The 19,429-nt window shown below is 37.6% G+C and overlaps 1 protein-coding gene across 1 annotated transcript in view; it reads left to right on the forward strand.

Moving 5' to 3' along the window:
• LOC106085340 (uncharacterized) overlaps positions 1-19,429 on the forward strand; it is a 244,517-nt gene that overhangs the window by 195,342 nt on the left and 29,746 nt on the right. The window contains exons 7-11 of the mRNA XM_059370221.1: positions 11,068-11,139; positions 11,234-11,378; positions 11,503-11,558; positions 11,729-11,983; positions 13,512-14,999. Of these exons, the coding sequence (XP_059226204.1) occupies positions 11,068-11,139; positions 11,234-11,378; positions 11,503-11,558; positions 11,729-11,983; positions 13,512-14,999 (2,016 nt within the window). The remainder of the gene's footprint in view (positions 1-11,067; positions 11,140-11,233; positions 11,379-11,502; positions 11,559-11,728; positions 11,984-13,511; positions 15,000-19,429) is intronic.

Here is a 19,429-nt window from a genome sequence, read left to right on the forward strand (position 1 = left end):
TTCTACCTCTTTGGCCAATTATACTTATCCATGGTATGGTTTATAATCCAAAAAAAGATAAAACGAAAAAACAATCTCAGTGGCAGATAATACATGTTAAGAAGTGGCCAACCAAGCAATCAACTCAGTCGCCATGGCATTACATATCCTTGTTGGGTGTTTCTTTATTCCTTCGAACCCTAAGTGTTTTAAGGACCGACAAATTAGCGTCGTTTATTAGGATTTTCTTTGGAATTAATTTACGACTTAATGAAGAACACAATTCGTAGTTGGGTACAATTAGACAAATACAAGGCTACTTTTGGCTCTTGGGATACTTTGTTATCCTGCAAACAACAAAGCAAACAAACACACACTCGCGTGTCGTATATGTTTATCTTGACTTGAATGTTTTTCCCATTTTCCTTTTTTTCCTCTTTTGTTTTCTTTCACCATGGGCCTGTGGAGCACTGGCTAAAGGGACGGGGAGAGGGTTTTGCAAGGATTTTGTTATTTTCCTACGTTTTTTTTTGGTGAAATGCCATGAATTATGATTTCCTAACGGAAACATACGGAATTACTCCACTTCACTCTGTTTTCGCAGAAAAACAGATTTTATTTTACTCCACATCATATTCAAGGGTTAAATGTTACACTTTTTTCTTGGCCTCATCATACTCCAAAGTGGATGGTTTTTTTGTTTTCCCTTTTTGAGGAGCGAAAAGAAATACAAAAGACTGGAAATGAAATCAAAGTAATTTCACGCCAATTTTTTTTTTTTTGTCTTAGCTTTCACTTGAGCTGTTTTTTGTAGGATTTCCTTAGAAGGTTTTAATTTCTATGGATTTGTATACCCTATATCACTACATTGATAAACGGTGTTTGCAATTTGCACATTTGTTTGTAAAGCTCAGCTTCTATTTTAATAGAAAGTTTATCAAAAATCGTGGAAATCATAGGATTTTTTAAACATCGTGGGATTTTGTAAACAGCCTAAGATTTTGTAAAAATTTTGGCAATTTATTTATAAAATGGGGGATTGTGCAGGATAGTTAAGTTTAGCGTGGAATTTTTGTGAAAATCGTGGGATTTTGGTAACATTTGCGGGATATTTGTACAAATCTTTGGTTTTTGAAATAATCGTAAGATTTTGTAAAATCGTAGGATTGTGTAAAAATCGTGGGATTTGGTAAAAATCGTGGGAATTGGTAAATTTCGTGACATTTTGTAAAAATCTTGGGATTATGTATAAATTGTGGAATTTTTTTGAAAATCGTAGGATTTTTGTGAAAATCGTTAGATTTTTGTAAAAAGTGTGATATTTTTGTAGAAATCGTGGGATTTTGTAGAAATCTTTGGATTTTGAATCGTGAGTTTTTTTTTGTAAAAATCGTGGGAATTTGTTAAAATCGTAAGATTTTGTACAAATCGTGAGATTTTGTAAAAATCGTGAGATTTTGTAAACCTTGTGAGATTTTGTAAAAATCGTGAGATTTTGTAAAAATCGTGAGATTTTGTAAAAATCGTGAGATTTTGTAAAAATCGTGAAATTTTGTAAAAATTGTGAGATTTTGTAAAAATCGTGGCACTTCGTAAAAATCTTGGGATTTGGTATAAATTGTGGGATTTTTGTGAAAATCGTTAGATTTTTATAAAAAAAGTTGGATTTTTGTAAAAATCGTGAGATTTTTGTAAAAATCGTGAGATTTTTGTAAAAATCGTGAGATTTTTGTAAAAATTGTAGGATTTTGTAAAAATCGTAGAATTTTCTTTGGATTTTGTAAAAACCATGGCTTTTTTTAAAAATTGTGGGATATGGTAAAAATCGTGGGAGTGTGTAAAAATCATGGGATTTTGAAGAACTCCCGGGATTTTGCAAAAATCAATGAATTTTGTAAAGTTTGTGGAATTAAATAACTAAATATCGTAGGATTTTTGTAAAAATCTGAGATTTTGTAAAAATCTTGGGATTTTGTAAAAATCTAGATATTTTGTGATGTTTGTTGAATTACAGGACTAAATACCGCGTGATTTTGTAAAATTCGTGGGATTTGTGTGAAAATCATGGGATTTGTGTGAAAATCGTGGGATTTTGTAAAAATCGTGAGATTTTGTAAGAATCGTGAGATTTTGTAAAAATTTGGGAGGGATTTTGTAAAAATTATGGGATCTCGAAAAAATCTTAGGGTTTTTATAAGAACCGGTAGATTTTTCTAAGCAAATTTCTATAAAATTCGTGGAACATTTGTTAAAGACGTGAAATGTTTGTCAAAATCGTCGAATTATTGAAAATAATGGAATTTTGTTAAAGTTTTGGGATTTGGTAAAAATCATGAGATTTTGTAAAAATCGTTAAATTTTGTAAAAATCTTGCAATTTTGCAAAAATTGTGAAATTTGCAATATTTTAAGGGATTTTTTTAAAAATATGAACGCCTGGGTTCGAATCCTGGCAAGAATTTTAGAAAAAAATTTCAGCGCCTAATACTGGAGACATTCGTTAGGTACCTTTTTTACTCTAACTGGCTATGACAGAACGTTCGTCCCATTAGCCGAACTCAGAATAGCCTTCCAAGCGCCTCGATCTCCTGCATCAGTGTCCGACCAGTGTCTTGCATAGTGTGATTTTCGTCTGTGGAAAGGTGGCCTTGTTTTTGAACTGCCTATTTAATCCAAAGTAGCATCTGTTTGCCAGTATTATTATTTGCTTCATCTCAAAACTGGTGTCATTCGTTACGGCGGCGCACAGTGTTGCCTCTTCATACATTCGTTGGACAAAAATAGTTAGAGTTAAGATAGAGCTCTAAAATTTTAAATACATGTATATTTGACTTAAATTAAGAAAAACATTAAGTATGGACCAAATCGGGCTATATCCTGATATAGCTCCCATATAAACCGATCTCCCGATTTGACTTCTTGAGCTCCTGGAGGTCGCAGTTGTTATCCGATTTCGCTGAAATTTTGCACAAAGGCTACTGTTATGACTTTCAACATCCATGGTAAGTATGGTTCAAATCGGACTATGTCCTGATATAGCTCCCATATAATCCGATCTCCCGATTTGACTTCTTGAACCAATGTAAAGCGAAATTTTTTTCAAATTTATTTTATTTAATTTTTTATTTCATATTTCTTATAAAACAACATAAAACATAATAACACTTCAAAAAAGGTATCAACATTTCTTTGTATGGTTTTCAATCTTGCTCAATATAATATTGAATATCATTTAAGTTTTCGGAGATATTTCTATTCTTTTGACTTAAAACACTAATGGATGGCTCTGAGTGTAAAATCATATATACAAACAAATCTTTATTAGTTTTTTCTCTGTCGCACTTTCGTGTATGCTCTAGTCTTGCCTTTCTGATTATTTTATGGCATGACTCCATTGCCTCCTCTGACAAAATTCCAATAGGAATTGAGAAATATTTTATGAATCCTATTCCATGGACAAGTACTTTGTGCACCGTAGCTGGCATGAAATACCAAGCATACTTGCTTAAATACAAATCCCTTGTTTCCTTCAAGAGCGTATCGAAATTTTCTATATTTATTTTTGATCCACTTGAAATAGTTCGCAGTATTATTGAAAAGTTTCGTATTAAATTGTTATCAACTCCAGTTATTTTCGATGCAATTTCAATATTTGAGAAAAATGTTCTGGCGCTATTTCCATCGTTTGTTGTGCCATAACCATTTTTAACTTTATCTACTATTAATCCTAATTGTTCTTTAATTTTTTTTTGAATCTGTGACTTAGTTTCAGAAACTACTTGTTTCTCCTGTTCTTTTGAAACCCTCCATTTTCTCACTTTTAACTTATACGCAATATGGAGTATACATTCAAAAAACTTAATTCTAGCATGCAGCGTCGAGAGTCCATATTTATAATGCTCTTCATTTACATCGCGTTCAGACACTGCAGTTGAGTTCATTTCGGTAGGCTTCGCCCCACAAATACAACAATTTGAACTGCTTTTATTATTCGTAAGAACATTTAAGACAGCGCCATCTATCATAGTTAGCTTCATAGAAAAACTAACATTTACGTTTTTTTCTTCATGGTGAAAGCTGTTCAAGCTTTCGATTTGAAGTGAAATATTCCGTTCCACATCTCTCACCAAATCAGGGTTTTCTTTCATAAACATGAATTTTATTGGTCGACAATATCTGGGTGAGGAATGGCGATCGTTTTCCCATAATGTTGTGGAGGTTTTAGGATCAAAAAATCGCAATGGTACCAGAGATGCCACAAATATAAACTCATCATTAATTCTTGGGTTCGAAAATTTTTGTTTATATACGCTGTGGTTCGAACTTCCATCGAACCCCCATTTACATTCTAATGTAATATCTTTTTTGGGGCACAAGTTATGGGAGTCCATCAAGCTTTTTGCGGTTTGATTTAATAGAGACTGCAATGGAATTTCTGCAGAGCTCTCTGTTACCTCGATATCATGTGGTATAAGTTCTTGTTTAGATTTGAATAAAGCCTTATACGATGGGAAACAATCCTTATGAAATGAATTTACTAAATTTCTCATCATATTGTATGTTCTATAGGACAAATCCATATCAACGTACAAGCCCAAAGCCTCTTTAACTGATATGGTGCTTTGATTACTCAGGATAGTTAGCTTTTCCGCAGCTTTTTTAATTAATTCTGATGAATTCGATGTAACTAACTCATCCACTCGCCTTCTCTTTGTTCTATTGCACGATTCTTCAAAGGACTTTCGTGGTCTTCCTCTACTGCCACTAGTACTTGGTTCCTAATTTTAAATATTTTTGGTCATAGTGGTGATAAGCTTTAAAAAAAATGTTTTAATTACCTCAAAGAAATCATTTACGCCCAGACGCATGTCGGTATCCAGCCAAATATTATTGGATGATTCAAACCTTAGTTTCATACGGGAACATTTAACCCATTTTTTGTTGAACTTCTTTAAAGTTGATTTTATTTTTTCTTTGTCTTGTTCATTCAGTAACTTGTTGCCATTGCTTTCGATTTTGTTTATTATTACTTTGTTTACATGCGTTGGGTTTACTGCTTTAACAGACAACCAAATATTATACAACTCACGCACTTTCATTTTAGCTTTAATATAATATAACACTATATACGCAAATGGTGCAAGTTGGTGCAGCTGAAATTTAGCCTTTTTGATTCAGGACACTTCACTGAAGAACGCTGAAAAAGAGTTAGCGTGGTCCCAGTTGGACTTTTTTAGATCCACTCTGCTGAAAATTTCACTTTTGACAGTAATTGCTTTATTTTTGCCTCTTATTTAAAAGTAACGGTACTAACCATATGTTCATGTCAGTGACACCTTACGTTGACAAATGTGCTGTCAATTATGTCCTCTTTAAGATCTTATTCTATTTTGGTACCCCAATAAATAAAAAATCAATTTTGTTTACATAAACAGAAATTTTAATTTTTGGGAAAAAATATGCATCATCCATTTGTTAAAAAACCTTCGTACGAAAACGCCCATTAGATGACGAGGAACTTCAAATATAATTATTTTTTTTTAAATTCTTCATATTTGAAGTGTTTTCTAAAAGATTAGTAAAAGATTTCATAAAAATTTTCATTTCCGATTTTTGCATTTTTGTCCACCGGGGCAACACTGTGCGGCGCCGCGATAGATAAAGTTGATAACTATCTCAAAGTTGTGGCTCCCAACTTTCTCCATTTTCTTCATCTGGTCGGTTGTAGAGGGCGTTCTGCGAGTTGATCCCATCCATTTCGTTTTGTGTCCATTTACTGCCAGACCAATTATCACTGACTTTTTTTCTTTCGATTCTTTCAACGGCTGTAGTTACTACTGCCGGTGACCGACCTATGATGTCGATGTCGTCGGCATAGGCGAGTCGCATGTGTTCTCTTGTGATTAGTGTGCTATATCTGTTTACATATGCATCTCGTATAATCTTCTCCAGCAGGATATTAAAGAGATCACACGATAAGCTCTCTGCCTTTCCTGAAACCTCGTTTGGTGTTGAATGGTCCGGAGAGATTCTTTTCTATTCTTACTGAGGAATGTGTATCAGCAAATGTCATCCTGCAGAATCTCATTAATTTTGAAGAGATACCAAACTCAGACATGGCTTGAAATACCTTTGAACGTATAGGGCTGTGGAAAGAGGCTTTGTCGTAGAGCTGGCAAAATATCGATGGCATTATCGATACTAAATTTTTTGACTGAATATCGATTGATATTTTTCCGATGGAAACTATCGCAAAAGTTAAAATTGTTTGCAAAACTAAAAAAAGAAATCCGATACTGAATGTATCCTTTAAGATACATTGCGCCTATAGACGGCGCAATTTTCATCCGATTAGACTAACATTTTGTGCATTGATTTCTCTCATGACTTTCAACTGACTTTATTAACCTTGGTCTTTATTTGGTCGATCTTCGGATTTTCACTTCTCATTTTCGTTTGAAAAATTGTGTCGATACTATCGATATTTATCATTAAAACTATCGATAATATCGATAGTTTGCAAACTTTACTTTGTAGTCAGCAAAGACATAATAGGTGATTTTTCCTTCTCGGGTCTTTTCCAGGATTTGGCTGTTCTATGGTGAATTTACCAGGTCTAAAGCCGCTTTTATAGGGCCCAATTATCTCATTGACTTTAGGTTTTAATCTTTCACACAGTACGTTCGTGAGTATCATGTATGCGATAGGGAGGAGACTTATTCCTCTGTAGTTGGCACATTCCCTCTTGTCTCCTTTCTTGTCTACGGGACAATCGTCGAGTATGCGTTCTTCTAGCCAGATCGCGCAGACAAGGTGATGCATACGCCTTATCAGCGTGTCGCCTCCGGTCTTAAATAGTTCAGCGAGCAATCCGTCGGCTCCTGCTGCCGTGTTCTTCAGTCGGGTCACAGCTACTTGGACCTTATTCTGACTAGTAGGTAAACATTCTATACCATCATCAGGTATTGGTTCTGCGGTATCCTCTTTTCCCCCATCGTCGGACACCAGCAGCTTTGTAAAATGTTGTTTATATATCCTCAGAGCACTATCTGTGTCAGTTACCAGATTTCCACCTTTGTCTCTGTAGGAGGATGTGTCTGCAGCAAATCCTTCGGTTTAATGTTTTATACTTTGGTAGAATTTCCGGACTTCATTCTGACTCCTGTACCTCTCCATTCGCTGGAACTCAGGTTTTTCATTTTCTTTCTGCGGAATAGACGTTTCCCCTCTCTCCTTTTCTCCCGATACCTCTCCTGAAATTCTGTGTCATGTATAAACTGCACCCAAAAAGGTGTCACACTGCAGCATGCCGTTAGGACTCGGCTATAAAAAGGAGGACCTTATCATTGTTCTTAAATTTGAATGGGGCAGCACTCAGTGATATGTGAGAAGTTTGTCACTGTTTCTTAATGGAAGATTCATGGCATATTTGCATTTGCTTCACTTTCCTCTCAGGCATTTGTTCGGACCTTTATTACCGTTGCTGTCCACCATACTATCGATGAGTATGTCAGAAAAGGCCTGAAAACATTCTCGTAAAGCCTCCCCGTACAGTCCCTATTTCGAGCCTATGGGTGTTCTGCATAATGATATCCTTAGTCAGAACTATGTTTTCTTAGAAATTTTAGACAAACTCAATTTTCATAAACAATTTTCTTCAAATTTGATTTTCATAGATAATTTCCTCGCATTATGAATTTTAATTAAAAGTTGTTGTAGAGTATAAAAAGTTCGTATTTACTCTTTTGAAATCTTAACTTATTTATTATATTTGCCAACCTATTTTCTTGGGTCATCCGTCTTGTTATATTTTTTTTCTTCCTTCTGTTTAGCTGTCTTTAAAAGTGGATGTAAATAGTCTTTTGTTTTTTTTCTCCGTTGTTCCCCTGATGGCATAAAGAGCTCTTTTAGTAGTTTTTGCAAAATTTGGGAATGGAATGTTGTTTTTGGAAAGATTTATGCTTTGTTTGAAGACGGAAATGCTAAGACAACAAACGCGTCTGTCTAATGTCTGGAATATTTTTAACGCGATAACTAACTTCAACAAATAAATATTCACACATACACACATGTTGGCTACCATTCTTCTCAAGTTTTCGCCCTCCGCCTCTTCTAGAGGCCCGTTTTTTCGGGTGGTCCTTACTCAATAATGTGTATGAATTAGATTACAAAACAGCGGTATATCGCCGAATAAAAATTTATCATTTCAGTCTGTTTTTTCTGATGTTTGTGCTTTTTTTCTGGTTCGCTATTTGGCTCTTCTTGCATGTTGCTAGCCAGCCCCCTTGAAGAGCAAAAAGAAAAAGGGTTTTGTAATTTTTGGCATTTGCCACTGCCCTCTGACTTTTCTATAAAAAAAATGTCTTGCTTACATTTCGGAGGCTGTTACTCTTCGTTTTTTGTATTTGAATCACTTTGTTCGTTGTCTTGTATGGTTCGTCCTTCGATTTAATAGCAATTTTCTCAATGTTTGTTATTCTGCTTGAGCCTTGTAATTTTAATAAAATTAATGAAATATCAATGACGATGTTGGCCAAGACACGAGTTTTGCTTGAAAACAAACAAGTATGAGAAAATAAATGTAATACTCGATGGAAGTATTTTTGTGTTTTATTCCGAGGTTAATAGCCAACCCGGACCCGCTCCAATACGCCATCTTTAACTCTAATTAACTTCGCCCTGAATATCGAATTTGTGCCAATGTAGTCTATGACGCTGGATGCGTTCGAATCCTGGCGAGAACATCGGACAATGCGGTATTTATCCCCTCTCAATGTTGGCGACATTTGCGAGGAACAATGGCATGCATGGCCATTTAAAAAGGTCCCTTATCATTTAGTTTAAACTTGAATCGGAAAGCACTCCTTGATGTGTTGAAATTTGCCCCTTCTCGGTTCCTGGTGATAATGTTCTTCCTTAGAGTAATGTTCTCATTAGGGGAGGGATGGCACCTCAGACATTTCGACCCAAATATGGATATCAAATTCGTGCTGCACTTCCAAATCCCTTTAATTTGACCCCATATTGCCAGGTCCAGGAAAATATGAACCGTTTGGAGTGTGCTTTGGGGCTGGGTTGGCCACCGGCACTTTGCACTGAAAATAGATAACAAATTCGTTCTTTATTCCTAAAGGAAATGAAGTTCAATTTAGTGGGTGCCTTAGGGCGTAACCCAAAACACTTGGTTCCAAAATTGGATATCAAATTCGTTTTTCTACTCTCAAATACCTTTCATTTAAGTCCCATATTGTCATAATGGGTCAAATAACCCATTTGACGTATCTTTAGGAGGAAAAGCGCCACCTAGACTTGAACGCAAATTTTAATGTCATACTCCCCATACCTTTAATTTGAGTTCCATATAGCCATGGTCGGCTTATATGCCCATTTGGGGGTGGGCGACGTCCCATTACTTGGACCTAATGTTTTATGCCATATTTGTTAAGGCAGTAGGCCTAATACTTTTCATTTGAGTCGCATATTGAAATGAACTTCGAATGTATTTGTTTAGAGGAGTTTTGGGGTTGGAGGGCCCGCTGGGTACTTGGACCCAAATTTTAATATCATATTCGTTTTCTGGTCTCCAAAAACTTTCATTTGATACCCCTATTGTGCCCATCGGACCACTTTCGGATATAGATGGCGTTTTTGGGGTAAGGTGGAGGGTCCGCCTCCACCCGATATCTAAAAATTATATAGCCTATGTGTTCTTCCAGACAAACGTACACAATCTATGAAAATTTTAAGAAAATCGGTTCAGCCTAGTCTCATATTATCATATTGGGGAAGTTTTGGGGTTGGGGCGCCCCGATAGGTACTTAGACTCAAATTTTAATACCATATTCGTATTCTTCTCTTCAATACTTTTTATTTGATACCTATATTGTACCGATCGGTCCACTTTTGCTTTTGGAATGTGTTTTCGGTATAAGGGGGAGGATCCGTCCCCCTTCCGATACCAAAAAATTATATAGCCTATGTTTCCTCGCAGACCAACCTACACAATATGCGAAAATTTCGAGAAAATCGGTTCAGCCGTATAAACGGAACAAACAAACCGAGACTCATATATCCGTGATTGGTTAATGTGCCCCTTTTGGCAGTCTTTGTGGGGGTGACATAAATTTGTATGCCAGATTCATAATCTACTTCCGCATACTTTTCATTTGATACCCATATTGTCGTTATCGGTCCACTTTTGATTTTGGGTGGTATTTTTGAGGTAAAGGTGGAGGGTCCGCCCCCTTCTGTTATCAATAAATGATATTCCTACTTCCTGACCATATTCGTAATCTACTCCCGAATACCTTTCATTTGAGTCCCATATTGTCATGATCGTTAAATAAACCTATTTTAAGGGGGTTTTGGGGCTGGGGCGGCCCCCTAGTTACTTGGACCCAACTTTTATTATGAAATTCGCACTCTACTCTTGAATACCTTTCATTTGAATCCCATATTTTCCCGATCGGTCCACTTTCATTTTTGGGTAGTACTTTTCGGGTAAAGGGGAGGGTCCGCCCCCTTCCGTTATCAATAAATGATATTCCTACTTCCTCACCATATTCGTAATCTACTCCCGAATACCTTTCATATGGACTTGGGCGGCCCCCCCAGTTACTTGGATGCAACTTTTATTATGAAATTCGTACTCTACTCTTGAATACCTTTTATTTTTGGGCAGTACTCTTTGCGTAAAGGGGAGGGTCCGCCCCCCCTCCCGATATCAAAAATTATATAGCCTATGTTTCCTTCCAGACCAACCTACATAATCTGTGAAAATTTCAAGGTAATCGGTCCAGCCGTTTTTGAGTCTATACGGAACAAACAAACAAACCGCCAAATAAACAAACAAACATACAAACAAACACAAATTGAATTTTATATATTAGATTTTTTGTTTTTTGGCTTAGGGGTACAATTTCTGCATAGAATTTTTTATACGAATTAGGTTTTTGGTATAATTTTTCTCTTAGGTGACTCTACTTACTTAGATTTTGTTTACCACACTGGATTTTATAACATTTTTATGGTTTTGTTTTCATGCTTAAGTTAAACTATTTTTTTTTTTATTTCTCTATTTTACTTGCAGTGCATCTATGGTTGTTATGTACATTCTGCCATATTGCCCACATTTCATCGCAGATGTTACTGGTTGTTACAGGTATTACCCAAAGCACTCTTAACCACACTCCCACACAATTGATTTAATGAAATCCTTGATATTGTTCTTAATTTTATTAAATTTGTCATTCTAGAATCCCGATATTGTTTTGGTTCACTATTTGAATGTGCCATATCCGGATGACAACAAAATGGCTGTTATAGCGCCCAGTATTAGTTTGTGGGGTGACAAAAAGGAATGGACAAAAGAGGAGCTTGTTAGTCAATTGAAACCAATGTGTAAGTTATGGGCACAAAATTTTAATATTAGAAATAAGAAACAAAATGGCATATAAAATAAAATCTTTAATTTTAATTCAAATATTTTTATTTCATTTTATTTATTTGTTTTATATCTCCAAAGTGTCAACGGTAACTTCGGATGACGATTCAGATTCAGGCAATGATATAGAAATATCGGTAAGTTGATTTTTTCATTGTATTTTACACCAACGAAATTGCATGAGCAGTTATGTTAAGTAATACTTCGGTTTACAAAACAGAAGTAGAGAAAACACTTGTAACTAAAATCTAATATTATTATTAAAAGTTATAAAATTATTTGAAAAATAATTTTTTTTAATTGCCAGACTGCCGAAACAGTGGAGTCCATTGTTTGTCAACTGATGGAGAAACAACGCTTATCGCGTCAAGCAGCCCTAGTCAAACAGTTGGATTGTGGTTGTGGTGATGCTTCGTGTGCCGATGGCAAGACCTGTACTCATCCCGTTATGCGCAGACCCAGCTTAATTAAATCTTCGGCGGAGAAACGACTGCCGGCTTCCAATGTAGCTGAAGGCTTTGGAAATAATGGTGCCACACCGAATGTTGTTGTGGGTCCTAAGGTAGGTTATTTTATAAAAAAAAAACAAGCAAAAGGGTGCTAAGTTCGGCTGGGCCGAATCTTATATACCCTCCACCATGGTGTCTTTTTTAAGCAAACAAAGGAATGGAAATGATAAAAGAAAAGAATTGCTATGCTATTGGAGCTATATCAAGTTATGTTTCGATTCGGGCCATAATGGAATGAATGTTGGAGACCACTGTAGAAGTCATTCTATAAAATTTCAGCCAAATCCAATAAGGATTTCGCCCTTTAGGGACCCAAAAAATAAAAAAAAGGAAAATCGTTTTATAGGGGAGCTGTATTAGGTTATAGACCGATTCAGACCATATTTGACACGTATGTTGAAGGTCATGGGAGAAGGCGTTGTACAAAATTTCACCCAAATCAGATAATAATTGCGCCCTATAGAGGCTCAAGAAGTTTAGATTCCAGATCGGTTTATATGGCAGCTATATCAGGTTATGGACTGATTTGAACCATACTTTGCACAGTTGTTGAAAGTCATAACCAAACACGCCGTTCAAAATTGAAGCGAAATCGGATAGGACATGCGCCCTCTAGAGGCTTCAGAAATCAAGACCCCAGACCGGTTTATAAGACAGCTATATCAGGTTATGCATCAATTTCACCCGTACTTGGCGCAGTTGTTGGAAATCATAACAAAACTCATTATGCTAAATTTCAGCCCAATTGGATAAGAATTGCGTCCTGTAGTGGCTCAAGAAGTCAAGATTTAAGATCGGTTTATATGGTAGCTATATCAGATTATATATAACGATTTCCACTATGACCTTTAACCTAAGTGTTAGATAAAGTCTCAATCGGTTCATAACATGATATAGCTCCCATATAAACCGATCTCCCGATTTTACTTCTTAAGCCCCTATAGGGCTACCCTGAAATTTTACATAATGACTTCTACTATGGTCTCCATCATCCAAACCAAGAATGGCCCGTATCGGCCCATAACCTGATATAGCTCCAATAGCATTGCAATTCTTATCCGTTATTCTTTGTTCGCCCATTAAGATATACCGAACAAGAACTTGACAAATGCGACCAATGGTGGAAGGCACGCTTTTACTTGTTTAACATTAGGATCTTTGCCTACCCTAGTTTTCCCAATCTTGAGAAAGTCGGTGATGGTCTCGTCGTCGGTTTAGAAGATTACTTTCAGTATTTAGAGCACACAATAAAGCGATTACATGCATAGCTGTTAGTTGATAGCGGTATGGGGCGGATTTGAATTCGCACTCTTTTATCAACCTAAACTATACTAAATGAATTTAGTTTTTTTACAATTTTCTGACGTTTAAGCCAACTTTTTTATTGTTTTCAAACGTCCATAGTAAAATGTTTTTGCAAACATTTTCATAGTGTATTTGAACTTCCTACAATCCCATTTAAAGCACTTCTTAACTTGTGACGGAACCAACAAATAAAAATTATAAATTATCTTGTAATATATAATTTCAAACCCTTAATGTTTATACCATTTTTTTATTTACTTTCCATTTTTCAAAAAGCTCTATTCACGTTGGCTGGACAAGAGACAGGTACGCGATACCAGCAATTCCATGGACACATCTAATCCCCATTATTCGCAGCAGCAGCATCATGGTCATGGACACCATGCGCCGACTCAACAGTTGACCCCGGAGTCGGCCATTAAATTTCAAATTATACCGCCACACAACGAACAGCAGCAACAACAGTATCGACATCATCATTACAATGGCAATACATCCTCGGCCAATCATCAGCAATTGATGAATACTACAAGGAACAATTTGATTATGCAACAACAACAGCAGCAGCAGCAACAACAACAAATGCATACCAATCAAACGAACTTCAATCAATTGCAAGTCAACAACACCAACAGCAATACTAATGGCAGCCAAAGTTTACAACGATACAATAGCAACAACAACAATTCGCTTCAACAGCAACGTTTCCAAATTGCCAAAACTACCATAACAGCAATGGATCACAGTAGCAGCAATAGCAGTAGTAGCACTCACAACAATGGCAACAGTAATAACAACAACATTATTACTAGTCAACATCATCATCAACACCAGCAATCATCAGCCACAGGGACATCTTCATCATCTATACCACAATCCACAGCCATGTCCAATCAAATTAGTGCCAGCGCCTCAACTGTGGGAGCTGGCAGTGGTTTAGATGTTAATTTGTTGACTCATCAACAACAGCAGCAGCAACAACATACAACGAATTCTGGCAGCAGTAATACAAATAACAATAAAACTAACCACAACCCAAATATCAACAACAACAACAACAGCATCATGGGTGCATCAGCACATGCAAATGGTGTAACATCGGCCACCACAGCAACAACTGGCACTTCCGTTTCCACAATGCTACAGCAGCAGCAACAGCAAAAGCAAAATGATTTAAATGCCATAAATAATAATGGCAGTAGCAATGCTGCAACAACATCAAACAACAACAAATTCACAACTAATTACAATCATCAACAGCAACAGCAGCAACAACAACAACACCACAATCACCATCATCAAATAAATACTTCCAATAATAATAATAATTCAATTCTAAGTCATCATGGCAATGGCAGCAATTCAGCCACCAACACTCAACAGCAGCACCAACAACAACAACAAAAATCGGAACAGCAATTTTATAAGTTGTCACACAATAATAACAATAAACATCAACAACCGCAACAGCAACAACCCCCTTTAACAGCATCCGCCTCATCAACTGTCGAACCCATGTGCATGTCCCCAGAACATCAACCCTCCTCCGCCGCCCCATCATCGGCAACGGCAGCAGCATCCCTACACAAACACTCAAACAAACAGCAACCGCATTTAATGATGTCTTCATCCGATTCAATTTCTGAATCTTCTTCATCCCTTTCGTCGTCTTTGTCATCGTCATCCCAGAATTTTATCGATGTAAATCAAAAGTCCACTCCGACTGCATCCTCCTCAACGACGACCACAACAGAAAATGCAAAGGTATGTACGATGTATGCATGTATGTGTGTATGTGGCCAATAATAATTACATTGTTAGAGAATGTTTTTATGGCTTTTGAATTTTACTTTTAAATTAAAAACATAAAATAGAAAACTGATATGGGGAAGGGGGTAGGGCACACATCATCTATGACTTAATGCCAGAGAGGGTTTAAAAGTATGTTTCTCAAAACATGAGAAATGAGGGAGAATTTTAATATGGGGATGTCATTTATACTTCAATTACATGAGTTGGAAGGGAATTTCTTACTGCTTGAATTTTCATATCCTCATCTAATGCCTCCAAAAGGTAAAACAACTAAAAATTAGAATTAAAAAAAAAATTGGAAATTTCGGTCTAAGTAAATTGGGTTGCCCAAAAGTAATTGCGGATTTTTCATATAGTCGGCGTTGACAAATTTTTTCACAGCTTGTGACTCTGTAATTGCATTCAGTTATCAGTTGTTACTTTTAGCTTGCTTTAGAAAAAAAGTGTAAAATAAGTATATTTGATTAAAGTTCATTCTAAGTTTTATTAAAAATGCATTTACTTTCTTTTAAAAAAATCCGCAATTACTTTTTGGGCAACCCAAAAGTTTTCATCGCAGGTTTGCCTTTAGTCTGAATTCGGTTTGGCTCAACGTGAATGGGTGTAAGTGAAAGAGTAGAAATGTGTTAGTCTCTAGATCTAGATCTAGATATATGTGTTAGTCTCTAGATCTAGAGACGAGAAAAAGAAAGAGAGAAAACGAATGCCCGATGTGCCAAACATAAGAACTGCGTGCCCCGTTCATATATATAACCGAGTGGAGGATACTATGACTATGACAGCTCCTACAGTAATTATTATTCAGGATTCCAGTAGGCGCTATCCGCTATGTCCGACTTTGACCTCTATTATTGTACCCAGCGATCTCTTGCCGAAAGCAAGAACTTCCTCCAGCATTTATATATACAGGACGTTTTCGGGTTACGGGTTCCGAATTTGCCAGCCTTTTTAAGGTTTAAAATCCCTTCAGATTCGATTTAATGTTGTTGTTATAGCAGTTTGTTGTCCTCTATCTTTCGTCTACTTGGTTGTGATGAATATCCAGATCTTAGCCTGAGTCGAGTGGGTCTGGCTGGGCAGTTTAACAGATGACGCGCAGTGGGAAAAGATAAAAAAAAACTATTGGGTTGCCTAAAAAGTAATTGCGGATTTTTTAAAAGAAAGTAAATGCATTTTTTATAAAACTTAGAATGAACTTTAATCAAATATATAATTGCCATTTTGTTCGATAACCTTTTGCCATCTTCCTGGCAAATTTAGTATTCCACGCCCATAGAACTTCTGGCCTTTATCTGCAAAAAAACTGATCCAAGTGTGATTTTATAGCCTCATCATTGCCGAAAGTTTTACCATTTAAGGAGTTCTGCAAAGATCGAAATAAATGGTAGTCTGATGGTGCAAGGTCAGGGCTATATGGTGGATGCATCAAAAGTTCCCAGCCAAGCTCACTCAGTTTTTGGCGAGTGACCAAAGATGTGTGCAGTCTAGCGTTGTCCTGGTAGAATATGACACCTTTATGATTGACCAATTCTGGTCGCTTCTCCTTGATGGCTGTATTCAATTTGTCCAATTGTTGACAGTAAACATGGGAATTAATCGTTTGGTTCCTTGGAAGCAGCTCAAAATATACCACACCCTTCCAATCCCACCAAACAGACAGCATAACCTTCTTTTGGTGGATATCAGTCTTTGAAGTGGTTTGAGCTGGTTCACCATGCTTGGACCATGATCGTTTTCGACTAACGTTGTTGTAAACAATCCATTTTTCATCTCCAGTTATGATTCGTTTTAAAAACGGATCGAATTCATTGCGTTTAAGGTGCATATCACAAGCGTTGATTCGGTTTGTTAAATGAATTTCTTTCAATACATGTGGTACCCATATTAAAGTTGACGCCGAACAAACAAATGTAAACAAAATTTCGCGCACTTTTTTTCTAAAGCAAGCTAAAAGTAACAGCTGATAACTGACAGAAGAAAGAATGCAATTACAGAGTCACAAGCCGTTGAAAAAATTTGTCATTATATTACCGACAATTACTTTTTGGGCAATAGTAAAAAATATGCCGTGTAAGAACGGGTAGAGATATCTCTTTGGTTTTTGGATTAATTAGAGATGAGGTGTTTGCGAGATCGTGGGCAAAATTTCAATGTTGTCCGGGCGACTTTTGGCAGGCCCCTAAAGTTGGGACACGTTTCGTTTTTGATTAGAAGACTTTTCAACCATATTGGGTGTGATGGCGTCAAGTGGCGTACGTTGGTATGTTGCATTTGAATCGTATTTATTGCGAAAACGCCTCTATAATACAAATACCACATTAACCACGCTCGAAACCCCTGTCTATTAGTTGTACTTTTCCCAATGCATGTGTTTTCGTGTAATGACAGATTTTTTGTTTGCAACATTTACACTACTTCCATGGTGAATATGATTCTGTACATCTGTTGGAAATTGTATTGATGGCTTCGAACGCTAGACAACGGCAATGGCTCTCGCTGTTGCTCTGTATGCCCAGGTTCGATTTTTCGCCGTCCTACCGACTATTTCGCTGTTCGTCGCCCACTCCCTTAACTCGGACTGCGTCGACCCGAAAGGCTTCGGGTTGACCAAGTTTATTGACGGCAGTCCTCCAGCCTTCACTGCCAAATCGTCTGCCCTTTCATTTCCCGTTACTCTGTAATGGCCCGGCACCCAAACGATGCGGATTGTGCCATCCTCAGAAGGCGTTAATCTCGTTCTTACCCCGCAAGACAGTTTGTGACCTTACCCTTATAGCCATTTTACTGTCCGAAAATATGTTCACTTTCGACGTCCTCGCATTAGTACCACACCACCTCACGCATTCCATGATCACCCGGATCAACGCCTGTAGGACTGTATTATGGTAAAACAGATCTCAATCCCTGGCTTTTTAATGTAGACCCCAAGGCCCACTCTGCCCCCTAACTTTGATCCATCCGTGTAACATGATCTTCCAGATGGTAATACTAATGTTCCGTCCAAGATTGTGCCGCTGGCAGCAGTGCCTCGCACTCGACCTCAAATGTCGTCTCAGGTATCCGATCGGAAACCTCTTCTATTCCTTCTAGGTTTTCTATCGTCGCCTCGATTATACCGCGATGGTATAAGCTGCTCCCATCCTCAATCAATTTTCCCATCGCCTTAAGCCGCAGTGGCTACCTCACACTTAATCTGTATGTCGATGGGTCGGGTATCTAGAATAGTCTCCAGCGCCCTAGTGGGCGTGGTCCTCGTCGCTCCGCCTATGCCAAGACAACATGTTCTCTGAGCCTATTGTATGGTCCCTATGTTGCACTTATGTTGTCCACCAAACTACTGAGGCGTAAGTAAGTATTGGTCTAATCACGCTCCTGTAGAGCCAGTAGACTATCCTTGGATTCAGCCCCCATTTCGAGCCTTCGAACTGTCCACATGGAGTCCGACATCTGTGAGCCTTCTCAGTGCACTCCTGACTGTGACATTTTCAATAAAGTTTCCTATCCAAGATCACTTCTAAGTATTTGAACTTGTCAGATATCGAAATCGTTCTATTGAGGAAACGTAATGCGTCAAATTGACCCACCTTCATGTTCCTCGTAAACAAGCATATTTCAGTCTTCTCTGGGTTAACATTGAGACCCCTGGGTCTAGCCCAGTCATATGCCATGTGCAAGACCCTTTCGGCCCTTCTGCGTAGCTGGTTCGGATCCTTACCCCATAAAAAATATTATAACATCGTTTGCTTGGCAGACGGGTTCAAATCCCTCCTCAATCAGCATACGTAGTAGGTTATTTATGGTGATCACCCAAAAGAGTGGCGATAAAATGCCCCCCTGTGACGTGCCCTGTGCCACTTTCTCCCTTATATTTATGTCATGGGACCGCAATTTATCTACCTGTTCCTTAGCATAAAGTTTATCCAGTCTCTAAAGACCCGGTACCGGTCTAAGGATCGAATCAATGTGTCGGTCCGCACATTGTTAAACGCCTCCTCGATGTCAGTGCAAACTGCCAATGTGTACGTCTTGGCATCAAAGTGCAGGGCAGTGTCCACCGACCTACCCTTGACATTGTAATGTTGTTTGTATTTGAGCAGTTCGCTGGATGTCCTACTCTTTATCACGGTGTCCACAATACGTTCCATGATTTTGTGTAGAAAGGACGCAAGGCTTATGGGTTTGTAGGTCTGTGGTGTCGCATAACTTGCCTTGCCAGGCTTGGGTATAAACACCACCTTGCCTCCTGCCAGGCTTTCGGAGCATATGCAAGTCCTCAGCACTCTGTGAAAATATTGGGCACATGAGGCGCCAGATAGTCTGCCTGTAGTAACGCCGAAAATATTCCTTCAGGTCCCGGTGATTTAAATGGTTTGAAGCTCCTC

Source organism: Stomoxys calcitrans, chromosome 5, assembly GCF_963082655.1.
Source record: "Stomoxys calcitrans chromosome 5, idStoCalc2.1, whole genome shotgun sequence".
Taxonomy (NCBI): domain Eukaryota; kingdom Metazoa; phylum Arthropoda; class Insecta; order Diptera; family Muscidae; genus Stomoxys; species Stomoxys calcitrans.